Below are 13,604 nucleotides of genomic sequence, written 5' to 3'. Positions count from 1 at the left end.
CGACCTCCTGAAGCAAACCATAATGGAAAATACTTAAAAAGAACCAATACATGTGTATAACTGAGCCGCTTTGGGTACAGCAGGCATTAGGCACAACACTGAATCAACTATATCTCAATTAAAAATCTAAAAATACTCTCAAACTGAAAGATTATCTTCCCAAAGTCAGCATCATAAACAATCCAGACATACCATTTGGGGCAAGCACGTGCAGAATTATGCGTAAAGCAGTGCAAATACAGAATGGAGGTGGAGCCCCAGAAGATGGGAAGTAGGCGGCAGTGCTGGGCTGACGGCTGCAGGTCAGGACCCTGCTTCTGGCCATGGCTAGGCAGGGGGCCCAGGAGGGTTGCTCAGGGGATGCTCGCCAAGACGCACACCCCGCCTGACACACCCCGCCTGACGGCGGCGGCGCCTGAAGGGGAGGGGCACAGGCCGCCTGCGTCTGCTCTGTCCGACCCGAGGGCTCCTGTCAAACGCAGCCCCTGGGCACATCACATGTGACTGGTGCAGGGAGCAGCCGGCCCCTCATTTTATTTCAGTCAATTTTAACAGCCATGTAAGGACAAGCCACATACTCTAGTACCATCAAGAATTATACTTTGCTAAAAAGGCAAAGAAATCTATCAACGTGATAAAAATACACCACTATGACTTGAGTGATAGTTATCAATGAACAGTAGCAATATAATTATTTCTAGATGCAAATTACTTTCGGCTACTTTGGCGATTAGATAAAATCACGCGACTGATAAAAAGGAAAAGTTTCCTGAGAAAGTCCACCATGCCGCCACCTGTGCCTGGCTGCACCAAGGTCTGAACGCGCGTCTGCTGCGGTAAGCCCGTGACAGCTTCTGAACGCACCTCTGTAATCGTACTGGCTGGAATAGCAACCTGCGTAGTAATCACTCTGACTGCTCCATCCGCTTTTGGAATTATAGTAACCTTCAGGATACGCTTGCCTGAAAAACACACACACGCAGGACTGTTAAAAAACAAGAGGCGCTGCTTCTTAACGTATGACTAGATTCCAGCCCACACCCAGAGCCACAGGCACTCATCACGGCACCTTGGCTGTGGGAAAACTCCCGTCAGGAGACCCGAGCCAGTGACGACAGTGAGATTACAGGACTCCCTACCACAGAGCAAACTAACATCTATCTGTTGGAGCAGCTCGGGAAGTGCCGTTCAGCAAAAGAGAGCTGACGCTTTCCCATGCGCTCAGGAGTCCATCCCGTGGACACCAACGCTGAAGCAGGCTCTCCCGGTTCTGGGATCATGCTCAGCAGAAGTGAAAAGCACTGAGCTGCGGAAACCAAGCTAGCGCTGTTGTGACACCCTCCCCCGACTGTGACTGTGTGCCCTCCAAAGGGGAGGAGGCCCGCACCCGTTCCAGCTCACTGCCTAGCGCTGCTGCCGCTTACTGCAGGACGAGCGGGCCCGGGCCCGCCGGGTCAGGAAGATCCTTGGAAGGACTCAATAGCACTTCTGATTTTTAAACTGTGACTGCAAACCCCTGGAAATGGCTCACTCCAGGGTGCAGCTGCCCTTGAAGAATGTCCCCCTCCCCCCACCGCAGGAACAGCACCCACTGACTGGGGGCCCTGGGGCAGCACTCGGGCGCCGCCGGCCCCAACACGGGGGTCCAGAGATGCGCCCTGAGTGGGACGGGGTGGGGCACAGCCACCGTGCTGCTCGCCCAGCCGCGTCGCCCAGCAGCAAGGACTCCACATGGACACCCAGGGCACTCTCTTCCCTCCAGCAGCTCCCCCAGGTCATGGATGCTCAACACGTGCACGCAGGCCTGCATGCGTGTCTGCACACATGCACACACGGGGAGGAGGGCGCGGTGAGGATGCAGAGGGGACCTGGACACCACAGGCCGGGCCTGCCTCTGCTCAGTCACTGCAACAGCCCACACGGGCCCCTCGCACTAACCCGAAGGCTGGAGAGGAGACAGGAAGGGCGAGGCGTGCCCTGCCCCGTCCTCCCTCGCCTCTCAGGGCTTCCAGGAAACACCTGCCTGCTGTGCTCCCAGATCAGAGCGCCCACTGTGACGCCAGCCTCGCCTCCCAGGGGACAGATGGGCACAGTCTCCCACTGAGCGCCCAGAGCTCAGGGGTCTGAAGCTGAGCGCGTCCCTCCCCAAGGACATGGTTCCACCCGGACCAGCCCAGCTCGCTCTCCAGATGAGCGACCAAGGCCTTGACGCAGCAGGAGCAGCTGTAAGTCTGTAAGGTAGTAGGGGACACGGCCTTCCCCCACGCCACTCTCTCCCCATCGCAAGCCGAAGGAGCCTCACAGTCTTGCAGAAACCCGGCCCTGCAAGACGAGGTGTCAGGGTGCAGGAGGCACCACGGCAGGCAGCAAGGCTGGACCCTAACCCACGGACGCCTCTGAGGGTGCCACGGTGCAGGAGGCACCACAGCAGGTGGCACCACGTCAGGTGGCGAGGCTGGACCCTAACCCACGGACGCCTCTGAGGGTGCCAGGGTGCGGGAGGCACCACGGCAGGTGGCAAGGCTGGAGGCCAACCCACGGACGCCTCTGAGGGTGCCAGGGTACGGGAGGCACTGCGGCAGGCAGCAAGGCTGGACCCTAACCCACGGATGCCTCTGAGGGTGCCAGGGTACGGGAGGCACTGCGGCAGGCAGCAAGGCTGGACCCTAACCCACGGATACCTCTGAGGGTGCCAGGGTGCGGGAGGCACCACGGCAGGTGGCAAGGCTGGACCCTAACCCACGGACGCCTCTGAGGGTGCCAGGGTGCGGGAGGCACCACGGCAGGTGGCAAGGCTGGACCCTAACCCATGGACGCCTCTGAGGGTGCCAGAGTGCGGGAGGCACCATGGCAGGTGGCGAGGCTGGACCCTAACCCACGGACGCCTCTGAGGGTGCCAGGGTGAGGGAGGCACCATGGCAGGTAGCGAGGCTGGACCCTAACCCACGGACGCCCCTGAGTGGGAGGACCGTGACCTGCTTAAATTTTTATTCAGCTGAAGGTGCCACGCCAAGGATCTTTCAAAATGCCTCATCTATAATTGCAAAACCGAGACGCACTCAGTCAGGTAGAGAAGCGAGAGAGAGCTCGCTGGGGGCCTCCCGACCCAGGAGGCAGTGCCAGGCAGACAGCCCAGGCTTGCGGCTGCTGTCGCCAACAGACCACTCCAAGTCGCAGCCTGAGCGTGCCTGGCCTGGGCGCCTGGAACCAGTGTGGGGAAGAACCTCCACAGGTTAAAAGCTGCCATGTGACCACAAGCAAGAGGACCACTGCCCAGGCCGGGAGGAGCCCTGCTCGAGGGTGGCCCCACCCAGGGTCTGGCTTGACCAAGCCCAGCTGCCGACATGCCTGTGGCCGTGCATCCTACGATCTGTCCGCACCCACGCACCTCAAACCCACACTCAACAGGCTTGTATGATTCTCCAAAAACGTGCTCTCTTCCAAATCACTAAGCTACCACCACAGCCGGCAACACAAACGTGAATCACCTGGCGGCCGGGCGGTCGGAGCAGTGACTGGCCCGGGAGCTGGGCCGCTCGGGCTCGGGGTAGCGGCAGGGATCCATGTAGGCAGCGCTGTCACAGGGCCTGTACCTGGGGTCGTAGAGGCCATAGATGTCCTGTTGGAAGAAGGACACGGTCATTAGATGCCAAGAGCCACCTGCACAAGCACCTCGCACGGCCCTCACGGCCCCGGTGAGGCTCTGCAGACAGCCTGGCCTGGCTCAGGAGACGGCTGTACGGCAGCGGGCCATGCCCAGGTGAGCCTCAAGGGCTCTCTTCTGCTTCCTGAGGTCTCACCTGAGTAGGTGTTGAGAGCCCACAACCTGGGGTCCCATCTCGGGCACCAATTCAAGCAAGCAAAAGAATCTGGGTCCCCTGGGATTGGGTCCCGCGGGCACAGACAACCCCAAAAAGAGGACCACGCTCTAGCCTCAGGAGGCTTTCAGCCCCTTCCAGACGCAGCAGCCCTGTGGCCCTACGGCCACGCTGGAGCCTGACGCAGAGACGGGTGACCCGGGCACGAGTCAGACCTGTCCTTCCTGTCTCAGGGCCTGATTCTCTGTCAAGAGCTGCTAGAGAATGAGACAGCACGCAGCGTGGACTTACCCTTGACCCCCGCTGGGGCCTGGCCGCCGCCCCCCTCCCCACACACACACAGCAGTGCCAGGAGCTGGCTGGGACTCGGGCCCCTCCACACTCTGCCGGCCCACCCGGGGCTCCTGCAGAGGGTGGTCCTTCCATGGAAATAAGTCTCTGGGGCTCCTCCTGGCTCTCAGATTCCCAGGTCTCGGGGTTAGGCGTGTAACTCATTCCCATGCATACAGAGATTCTTGAAGGCCCTCAGGCTGCCCCACCCCCAGGCAGCCCCCAGCCCACCACAGCTCTGCTCCCTCAGCTGCTTCTGACTGGGGGGCCTCCAGTGTGGGGTCCACACCCACGTCAGGCAAGGGGCTCCAAACTCCCGGTCCACAATCCTGCCTCTGCAGACTGTGGCAATGCTGGGCCAGGACATGAGATGGTAACAAGCAGACCATCAAAGGTGTGTCCATGTGGATCCCGCTACAGCAGGATTAAACGGAAACTTAACAGCACTCGTGGGCCTGGCTCACCGTGAAGAGAGGTGAGAAAGGATCCCCTGCGCAGCACAGCGGCCCCCTCTGCCACGGCCAGGTCCTGAAGTGTGCACAGCGCCACTGCTCTCAACTGTTCCACCCGCGCTACATCCCAAACCGAATTTCTTACCCTAAACAATTTTACCCTAAAGGAGGGCTTTAAAAGACTAAAGTTTTCCTGTTGCTTCTCATGTAAGTTTTTGATGTTAAAACCAGAAAGAAACTTCAAGAAGCTATTCCAGTTTCCCAAAATGTGCCACCCAGAACTCAGGTTCTGTGGCAAGCCAGTGGGCGGGACAGGAAGTGAGGGCCCTTTCTCACGTAAGCTGGAGCATGCTGTGCTACACCAAAATGAAGCAGCGCTTCTCCCCAACTAAAACACGCCCGTGTGCAGCGCGGCCCTCCAGGAGAAGGGCTGTGGTCCGCTGAAGGAGCTGCGACGGGGAACACCCTTCTCAGGAAGCTCGTGAAGAGGCGTGTGCCAGCAGGGGGACCATGGGTCCCCTCAGGACTGACCGCAGAACCCTGCCCCGGGGCAGGACACGAGAAAGAGGTCTCTGGTCAGAGCGCTCAGCCGCGCAAGAGCGTGGCCCTACCTGGTAATAGTGGGTGGCTGGGCCAGGGTCCGGCGGGTATGCGGAGTACGGGTACGGGGGCTGGTAGCCGTCATACAGGGGCCTGTAGTAGAAGTATGACGCCAGGTCGGGAGGCGGGGGCTGCAGCCACTGCTGGTCGGGCCGTGGGGCCGCCTGGCCCGAGCTGGTGGACACAACAGAGGCGCTGGAGGACCGAGGCGGCCGGGGCAGCAGCTGCTGACCCGCGTCAGCAGGAGCTGGGCTTGCGGGCCGGGCCGGGTCTGCAGGCTGTGCCTGCACCGGGGGACTCCCCGGGTTTGACGGCTCTGGAAGCACTGCTCTGGGCCCTTGTGGAGCAGGCAGTGGCAGTGCCAGCTCCTGCTGGGCTCTCTCTGCACCAGGCTGGTCATGAGCCTCTTTCATCACCTGCTGATAGAAACGGTCCGAGGTGTTCGCCCCAGGCCCAGGCGGCCGACGACTGGCAGCGGGCTGCTGAACAGAGGCTGGGCCATCCACGTGGGCCAGGCTGTACACTCCTGCAGGATTTTCCAAAGTCCTACCAAACATGAAGTCCAGGGCTCCCGAAGCTCCGTCCCGCCTGCCACGGAGGCCTGGCTTGCTGTTGTCAGGCAGGGAGGTGCTACTTGCAGGCGGCACTAACACCAGGCCTGCACCCCCCGCAGGACTGGGCACCTCCTCAGGAGGCACACTCTCTGCGTTGTGGACCTTCTGACCTTCTGGAAGCAAGGCATTTGGATGAGAGTGCGGTTGAACCAGCAAATTAGCAGCTTGATTAGAAACCATGTCATAGGTACCAGAAACTTGTGGAAAAGGACTCTGAGCCAGATGGTTAGGCAGAGGCGAGCAGATGAGAGAGCTAGCTGGCATCCCAGACAAAGGTACATTCTCTCCAGGATCACCCCCGGCAGCCCGGCCGCTGACTATGGGCTTATCTCCCACCGAAGAGTCTCTCCAGGACGGAGCCTTCTCGTCAGGATTCGGTAAGGACTGAGAAACGCTGACAGGCTGAGCCAGCCGATAGCTTTGATCGGGCTGGGCGATCAAGATGGGCTGATTCTGCAAAGACTCAGCGGGTGGGGAGGACAACAGGCTGGCATAGCTGGGGCCAGCCTGCGGCGGGAGGGCCTCCTCTTCGCCAAGCTGCGGAGGGTTCTCCAGGTTCTCAGAAGCGCCAAGGCCACCCCCACTCTGCCCGCCAGAGCCCACCTGCCGCGCCGCCCCCGCGTCTGGGGGCTGGATCGCTTCAGGCGGCTGAGGTTTCACTGGCACGTGAAGCACGGGAGCCGCTGGGGCCAGAAGGACATTGCCCCCAAAATCTGGGAGCTCGTTCTGTGCCCACAGGGTCGTTGCGGGGCTCTCACACTTCACAGGCCCCTGCACCCTGGTCGAGGGCCTCTTCTCGGGTGTTGGCAGCACCGTTTCCAAGGGCGGCCCCGTGGCCTGCAGAAGCCCACGTCCGGCCTCCAGGGGGGTGGCGAGAGGTGGCACACAGCGCTGTGGCGGGAAGAGGGTCTCCATGTTGTCGGGGGGCTGCTCCAGGTTGCCAGGGGCGGCATCAGGCGTGGCAGCGGCGGCCCTGTGCTGCTGGCGGGCACTGGGCCCCCTCACCTCCCCCACCACATTGGCGCGATCTGCCTCAACGGGCTTTACTCCAACCAAGTGCGATTTCACGGGTTCAAAAGAACTGTTTGCACTCGTCTGAAACACCCCCGTAGGTTTTGGGGGGCTTGGGGTCGAGGGCTGGGACAGGCTGCCAAGGTAGTTCTGGCTGCTGGTCTCGTCTGTCTCGCCGCCGACAGGAGAAGAATCGATCTGCTTAAAAAACCTCCCTGGAGACTCATCCTCAGGTTTTCCCACTTCCTGTTGAATGAAGGTACCCGAGTCGCGGAGCCTGGCACCTGGAAGGCCCCGGTGGCTCTTGCCGCTGTAACCGGACGACACGCTGTCAGACCGTGCAGGGCGCGCTGTCATATCCAGGGCCTCGAGATTCAGGCCCCCGCCTCCCACAGGGCCCACCGCACCGAGCCTGGGGCCAGCTGGGCCAGGAAGGGGCCCGCACCTGAGCAGATCGCCTGGGGAGGAAGGATCCATGCTGAGGGGCTCGCTCGGCAGAACTTCCTGGTTCTGAACGAACTCCAGGTTCTCAACATTCTCGTACTGAGCCCCTGCACGGGCCGTGTCCGCCCACACATCCACGGTGGCCACCTTAGAGGCTGCTTTCTCGTGAGGGCTACCTGCAGACTGAGGGAAGTAAGGCTGTGGCTCCCCCCCCAGCTGCGTGGGCTCGCCGCTGGAGCCTCTGGGAAAGGCCTGGTGAGCGCCTCCTGCGCCCACATGTGCGGGAAGCTGGCCGAGGCAGAAACCGTCCACGTCGGCCTGCCCGGCAGAGCCCGCTGTTTCCAACGAGAGGTTCTCTTCATTCTCTGTCTCTCCTCCTTTGAAAAACATGGCGAGTGCACCCGAGCCCGCCTCCAGTGGGGTCCAGGCACCCCTGGCCCCCGGCGAGCAGTGCGAGTGGCTTTCCAGGCCGTTTCCCTGAGCGAGCGGGCTAACGGCAACCAGGCCCGACAGCTGCTCTCTGTTCACTCCAGGACTCGACCTGAGCTCCTGGTTTGCCCGAGCATTTCCAACTCTGGAATTCTGCCTGAACGCGCTCTCTGGATCAAAGCTATTTGCTGAGTGGTCTCCACTGGGCAGGCAGACGGCCTCGTTTCTTCCGTCACTGGCTGAGGGTCCTGGTAAGGATGCCGGGGGGCCGAGCTGCTCGTGGCCAGGATGCTGATGCAGGCTGGACAGAGGGGGAAAGTGGGTGACGCTGGAGGCGTGGGGCCCTGGGATCTGCGGGGGTCCCTCTGGGCCAGGCCAGTACTGCTGACCCGGGGGCCGTGGGCCTCCCTGCCCTGGCCCCCACTGCCCAGGCACTTGCTGGCAGGGCTGAGGGGGGAGCGGGAGTGCTGCTGGGGGTGCGGCACTGTCGGGGGGGCTCGGCCGGCTCAGGGGTCTGTCAGGCTGAGGCACGTGCCCCTGCGGAAGGCCCCCGCGAGAGCCACTGGACCCCACTGCTGGAATGTACTGTGGAGGGTACGGCGGGTTCGGGAGCTCAGGCTCTGGGCCGGGAGCCTTGGCACTCCTGTTCGTCTCGGGCCCATGTGAGGCCGAGGGCATCGGCGCCCCGGGAAATGGGCTGGCATCTGCCCTGGGCTGCACCGGAGGCCCTGGCAGAGGTTCGCAGGGCCCTTGGGAGCTGTCCCCAGTGTTTGTGTGAGGCACGGGCAGACCAGCACGCTGCAGGGATGATGGCGGGGGTGGGCCTTGCAAAATGGGCGGGCTGCTTTTAGACGAACCGCCCAGCGATGTACTCTGGAGAGCCTGTCGACTGAAAGCAAAAGGATCTGTCACTGGCTGCAGTGGGCAGGTTATCGGGGCCATCGGAGTGTGACTGCCGGCCTGTCTCCTATAAGGGCTGTTAGACCAGAACATGGTCTGAGGACTCCCCGACGGAGGCGGCCGGACCACGCCCGAAGGGACGGCCTGGGGCGGCGGCTGCATGACTGAGCTCTTGCACAATGAGATGCTGCTTGCAGAAAGAAGCAGGAGGGAGGCTTTCCTTAATTTGAACTGAAAAAGAAAAAGAGGAAAAAAAAGTTAGCATAAAATCCATTTATTCATAGTCCTGGCTACAATCAGGAAAATTGAGAAAGATGAAAAAAATGGGAAAACAGTTTTGCATCTTGTAAGTCCTGAGGGATACACCCACCCCTCGCCCACCCCTGAGAGGACTGCTATCCTGGGAGCAACAACACCGGCCTGGATGCCAAGGCTGGCCGTGCTGGGGCCAGCCAAGTGACTTCAGACAAGTCACTGCCCTTCTGTGAAATTCAGTTATGTCACCGAGCTACATACCCATGTGGAATGCCCACTGCCTCCACAATGCCCTCAGCAAGCTGGCAGGGACCAAGCAGAACCCAACACGGGGCACCAGGTACACAGTGCCTCCACATTTTCCGACAAATTATCACTAAGTCCGGAAAGAGCCGCCTCCTCTCTTAAGATCACATATCGTACTTTTCACACAGGTTAATTTTACATTTGGAAAGGAAAACCAAAGGTAAAAGCCTGCTTCTCCATTTTAACTGAAAAGCGTTATAAAGCACAGTCAGGTAAGCTGCAAAATAACAACTATCTGAGTTCTATGTGCCTAACACACCTTTTACCCCAGCCTGTAAAATGTCTCCTTTTCCACACGGTGACGGGTTGCACACCATCAGCAAAACAAGCTGCGTCTGATGACTGGCGCTGTAACAACTATGCCTGGAACGAAAATCCCAAGTAACCATAAATCAGTGCTAAAACTGAGCAACTAAGTTCATTCAAAACTTGTCAGTAATAAGCAGACGGCCCTCAAGCCCTTGGCGGAAAACAAAGGAGCAGAAATCCTCTTTACAGCGTCTTTTGTGGTTGTCTGTTTTTTAATAAAACATACTAAGTATAATCTTGAACAGTTAATCTGCACTTTTAAGACAAAAATCCAAGTACCGTCTCTTTACAAATTCCTCTTCTGTGTGTCAGCCCTCCTCCCCAGCGACACCCTCACAAATGGATTAAGAGGAGCCCATCACAGAGAAGAGCCGATACCAAAGGGAGAAGTGACAGAAGGGCTCTGCAGCGTCATCTGCATGAAGCACCACGTTTCCGTCCTTGGACAGAAGAAATTCTGGCAAAAGGAAAAGTGAACGAATGCACATTAAATCCAGTCAGTTACTAACGAAAGCTGTCCGCTGCAACTACTGCTCCGACAGGGCCTTCTCCCGGGCCAACAGGGAGTCCTTTCCAATAGACAAGCACTTTGACACTCACTTAGATTTCATGGAATTAAATATACGAAGAACTGCATCAGCGACTTCCTTTGGTTCTAAGCTGTCATTTAAAAACTAAGAACACTTACAGCTCAGCTTTACATGGACCCAGGGGAGAAGAGCAGAGCCTCTTCCTCTTACATGTGAAAGGGAGGCACCCAAGGCCTCTTCCAAAGACATGGCCTCCTCCTTGGAAGACTTCAACAGGAAACCCTCAATCACACTAAACAGCATATATTAAAAAATAAAATACAGAGCATAGGCCCACAGGATTAATTCCTTAAGTGTCACCATGAGAAAAGGACTGGCGCCAGCTGAATGGCCCAGCCGCACCGCTGCTCCGTGAGTGACCCGATTCCTTCATCTATAAAGCAAGAGAACTGAAATGATGGTTTCAAAGTTCCTTCTGGGTTTAGTCTTATGAAATTCTATTCACAGTGGATTATGGAGGCCCTAATCCCTACAGCTGTTTACGAGCGAAATCTTACCTGAATCTAAATTTCACAAAACATTTATACTCATTTATTTTCCTTGCAGAAACTTTCTTAGCATTATTTTCTCAATTCCTAAGGATCACTTCATAAGCAGACACTATCACTTCCCTCCAAAGTAGCTTCCCCTTCTCCCCCTGACCACTAAGAGCTTTTCAACAATAAACTGTTTCATTTGGAACAATGATCTGCCTTGAACATTATTCTTTTCATCTTTTTCTCTATTCATCAGCAGAAAAACAATGCAAGCACGTATTGTTTATCTCAACTATAGGGACTTTCATTCTGTCCAGTAAGTCATTCTGTAGCCTCAGGTCATCTAACTTTAAAAATGGCAGACTGCTTCAAAGAAACCAGCTGATCTTCCTAAAGATATATTACTCATAACTGTAGCTCTTCAATTAAGCTGCCTTGGATCTACCTGAAATAAGCACAACCTGTTTCAATATAAATTTCTGGCTACTGAACTGAGATAATGAAAGCACACATCTCTCCTGCTAGGGCAGCTGCCTCAAGCACGAGCATGAAAACCAACCGGAGCTCCAAGAAGTACTGGGGAGTCCAGGCTCTGCCCTTGAGGCGACTGCCACACAACATATCCATCAGACTATGGCATACCGGCACAAGGACAGCACAGACCCCCAACGCTGCTGAGTACAGAATCAAACACTGAGATGCTAGGGAAAAGGAAGGGGGTTTCTCAACACTGCCCAAAGCAACAAAGAGCCAAAAGGACACTCTGACGTTAAGTCAAGATGCTTACAGAGGCTGGAGGGAACCGTGTTAAAATTTACACGCTACCCTAAAGAAAACTTTTGAGACTTAAACTGCAGTAACTTGCTGTTAAGGCATTATGAGTCACAAAAAACAAGAAAGAAAGGACTTTTTGCCTCCTGCTGGATCTCTACAAGACAAGAGCACCCGGAACCCTAAGAAAGAGCATTGCAGTGGGGCGGGGGAGGTGGGAAGAAGGGCAGTGCAGACACCTGAACAAGTGTCACCCTAGGAACAACTGTTTGTGACTTAAGTTTGCTTCTTAACCATTTCCAGGGACGGGAAACACCTCTCTAGTTAACCTCTACATCGAACAAAATCTTAATAAGCAACCCAACCACCAAGCCACTTAAAACTTTACATAAAACAGCAAAACTGATTTTAGGTGGCTGTCTCACGTCCAAGACGAGCAACCCAACCACCAAGCCACTTAAAACTTTACATAAAACAGCAAAACTGATTTTAGGTGGCTGTCTCACGTCCAAGACGCTCTACAATAATACTTTCATCACAGAAAGGGCAGGTTGGTGGACACACTCCTCTGCCCCTTGATATAAAACACAGCGCCTGACCTCGGTTGCAACATCTTGGTGACCTCCCCACGAGATTACCAATAGACTCAACAAGGCTGTAGTTCCTCGGTTCAAATGTCAATGTACCTCAACGCCGGCACGGCTCAGCAGAAACCACACCGCGGACCCTTCGAAGCAAAGGGCACGCTAAACTGTGAAAGGAATTCCCGAGATGTTTCTACTCTCTAAAGAGTTGCAGGTCTGGCTTTTCCTCCAGCCTTTCCAACATAACCCCACACCGAGACCACAACGGCCAGGGCTCACACAACTGACCCGACAGCCTGTGCAGGTGTGGGGCCACGTCAGCACTCATGGTGGTCGCCTGGCCTGCTCGGCCCGCAGGCTCCCGCCCGAACCCCCCGGCGCCTCCGCCCCAGGTCCCCGGCGGCTCCCCGGAGACGCTCCCGTTCGCTTCGAGCTGGGCCCGGTCCAGTCGCCTCCCTCCGCCCCAACCCAGACCCTCACCGGCGCGCTGCAGGGAGGCCGAGGCCCCCGCCGGCTCCTGCCCGTTCGCTCCGCGACCCCCGGCTCCGGCTCCTCAAGAGCCGCGCGAAGAAGACGGCTCGGCGGTTGCGACAAGCGCCGACACAGCAGCAGCGGCAGCCATCTTGGCACATCCGGCTCCGGGGGCCGCGGCCTCCGCTCCGCCGACGTGTCCGACAGAGACGTCAGCGCGCGCCACGCCCCTCGCAGGGGCCCTCGGGACGCCCCGCCCCTGCCGCATCCAGTCCCGCCCCATTCCCCCTGTTCTCCACGGCCCACCCCTGGGCCCCGCCCCTTCCCCTGCCGCATCCAGTCCCGCCCCATTCTCATGGTCCCGCCCCTCATCCCCGCCCCCCGCTCTCCACCGCCCATCCCCGGGGCCCCGCCCCTCGCCCACCTGCCCGGTCCGGCGCGCGAGCACCGCTCTGGGACGTCGTACGGGTTATGCTGGCTCTTTCTTCCGGCCTCTTCTGGCCTGAGGATGTGAGAAGAGTCGGGAGCCTTCCAGCATACCCAAGGAAAGGCTCAGTCTTGAACGCCAGCAGGTACCCCAGCCGAGAGCGGCTACCGGGCTGCTCCGAGAACCGGAGGGGCGCCTTGGCGCAGGCGCGTTCCTCGCGTCCTGCCGTTGGACTTCCGAAGCCTGAGACGGGCGGAAGGCCACCGAGCATGCGCCGGCCGCCCCCGTGGGCTGCGCGTGCGCTGCTCGCGGCGGCTCGCGGGTTGCCTAGTTACCGCCCCGGGCTGCTGGGTCTTCCAGATCTGCCCCGCCACCTTGTCCCGGCTCACCGGTAGCTCTCTGGAAGCCCTCCCGCTGCGTACCGATGGAGCAGGAAGAGACACGGCCTGGCCCCCAGTCCACAGCCACCCTGGCTCCCGCTTCGGGAGGGTCGTCCTGTGCACCTGCGGTCCCCAGCCGCCGCACCCCGGCTCGGCCGTGGCCTTCCGCGGACACGTGCTCTGCTTGGTCGCTTCCTTACCCGCGCTCCCCCGGCGCTGGCCGCGCAGCCTCCGGACCCCCTTTTGTCCGCCCTAAACCCCATCAAGGCCCCTAACTCTCCTCCCAGTGAGCGGCGTTAGCCTAGTGATGCCCTGGGGACGGAAGCTAGGGTCTCTGTGTGGTTTCCCCGAACCGTTGTCGAGTGGATATTTGTGTTGAAAGACGGCGACCCCGAGGTACCGAGTGGCAGGCTGGGCCGCTGGGCCTCACTCTCTTG

At 58.6% G+C, this 13,604-nt stretch overlaps 1 protein-coding gene across 5 annotated transcripts in view; it reads right to left on the bottom strand.

The window, feature by feature from the left end:
• The window catches only part of SEC16A (SEC16 homolog A, endoplasmic reticulum export factor), a 31,082-nt gene extending 18,050 nt beyond the window's left edge, over positions 1-13,032 (bottom strand). For 2 of the 5 annotated variants that reach the window (XM_069579874.1, XM_069579875.1), the window contains exons 1-4: positions 12,370-12,523; positions 5,212-8,829; positions 3,489-3,619; positions 865-962 (exon numbers count right to left, since the gene is read on the bottom strand). In XM_069579874.1, coding sequence (XP_069435975.1) covers positions 865-962; positions 3,489-3,619; positions 5,212-8,760 — 3,778 coding nt within the window. In that variant the 5' untranslated portion in view covers positions 8,761-8,829; positions 12,370-12,523. Of the gene's footprint in view, positions 1-864; positions 963-3,488; positions 3,620-5,211; positions 8,830-9,418; positions 9,509-12,369; positions 12,543-12,784 lie in introns of those variants that run through there. The other 3 variants (XM_069579872.1, XM_069579876.1, XM_069579873.1) reach the window with 3 other exon arrangements.
• Positions 13,033-13,604: the final 572 nt, after the last annotated feature.

The sequence above is a fragment of the Ovis canadensis genome, chromosome 3, assembly GCF_042477335.2.
Source record: "Ovis canadensis isolate MfBH-ARS-UI-01 breed Bighorn chromosome 3, ARS-UI_OviCan_v2, whole genome shotgun sequence".
NCBI lineage: Eukaryota > Metazoa > Chordata > Mammalia > Artiodactyla > Bovidae > Ovis > Ovis canadensis.
This window is presented reverse-complemented; position numbering and strand designations above follow the sequence as displayed.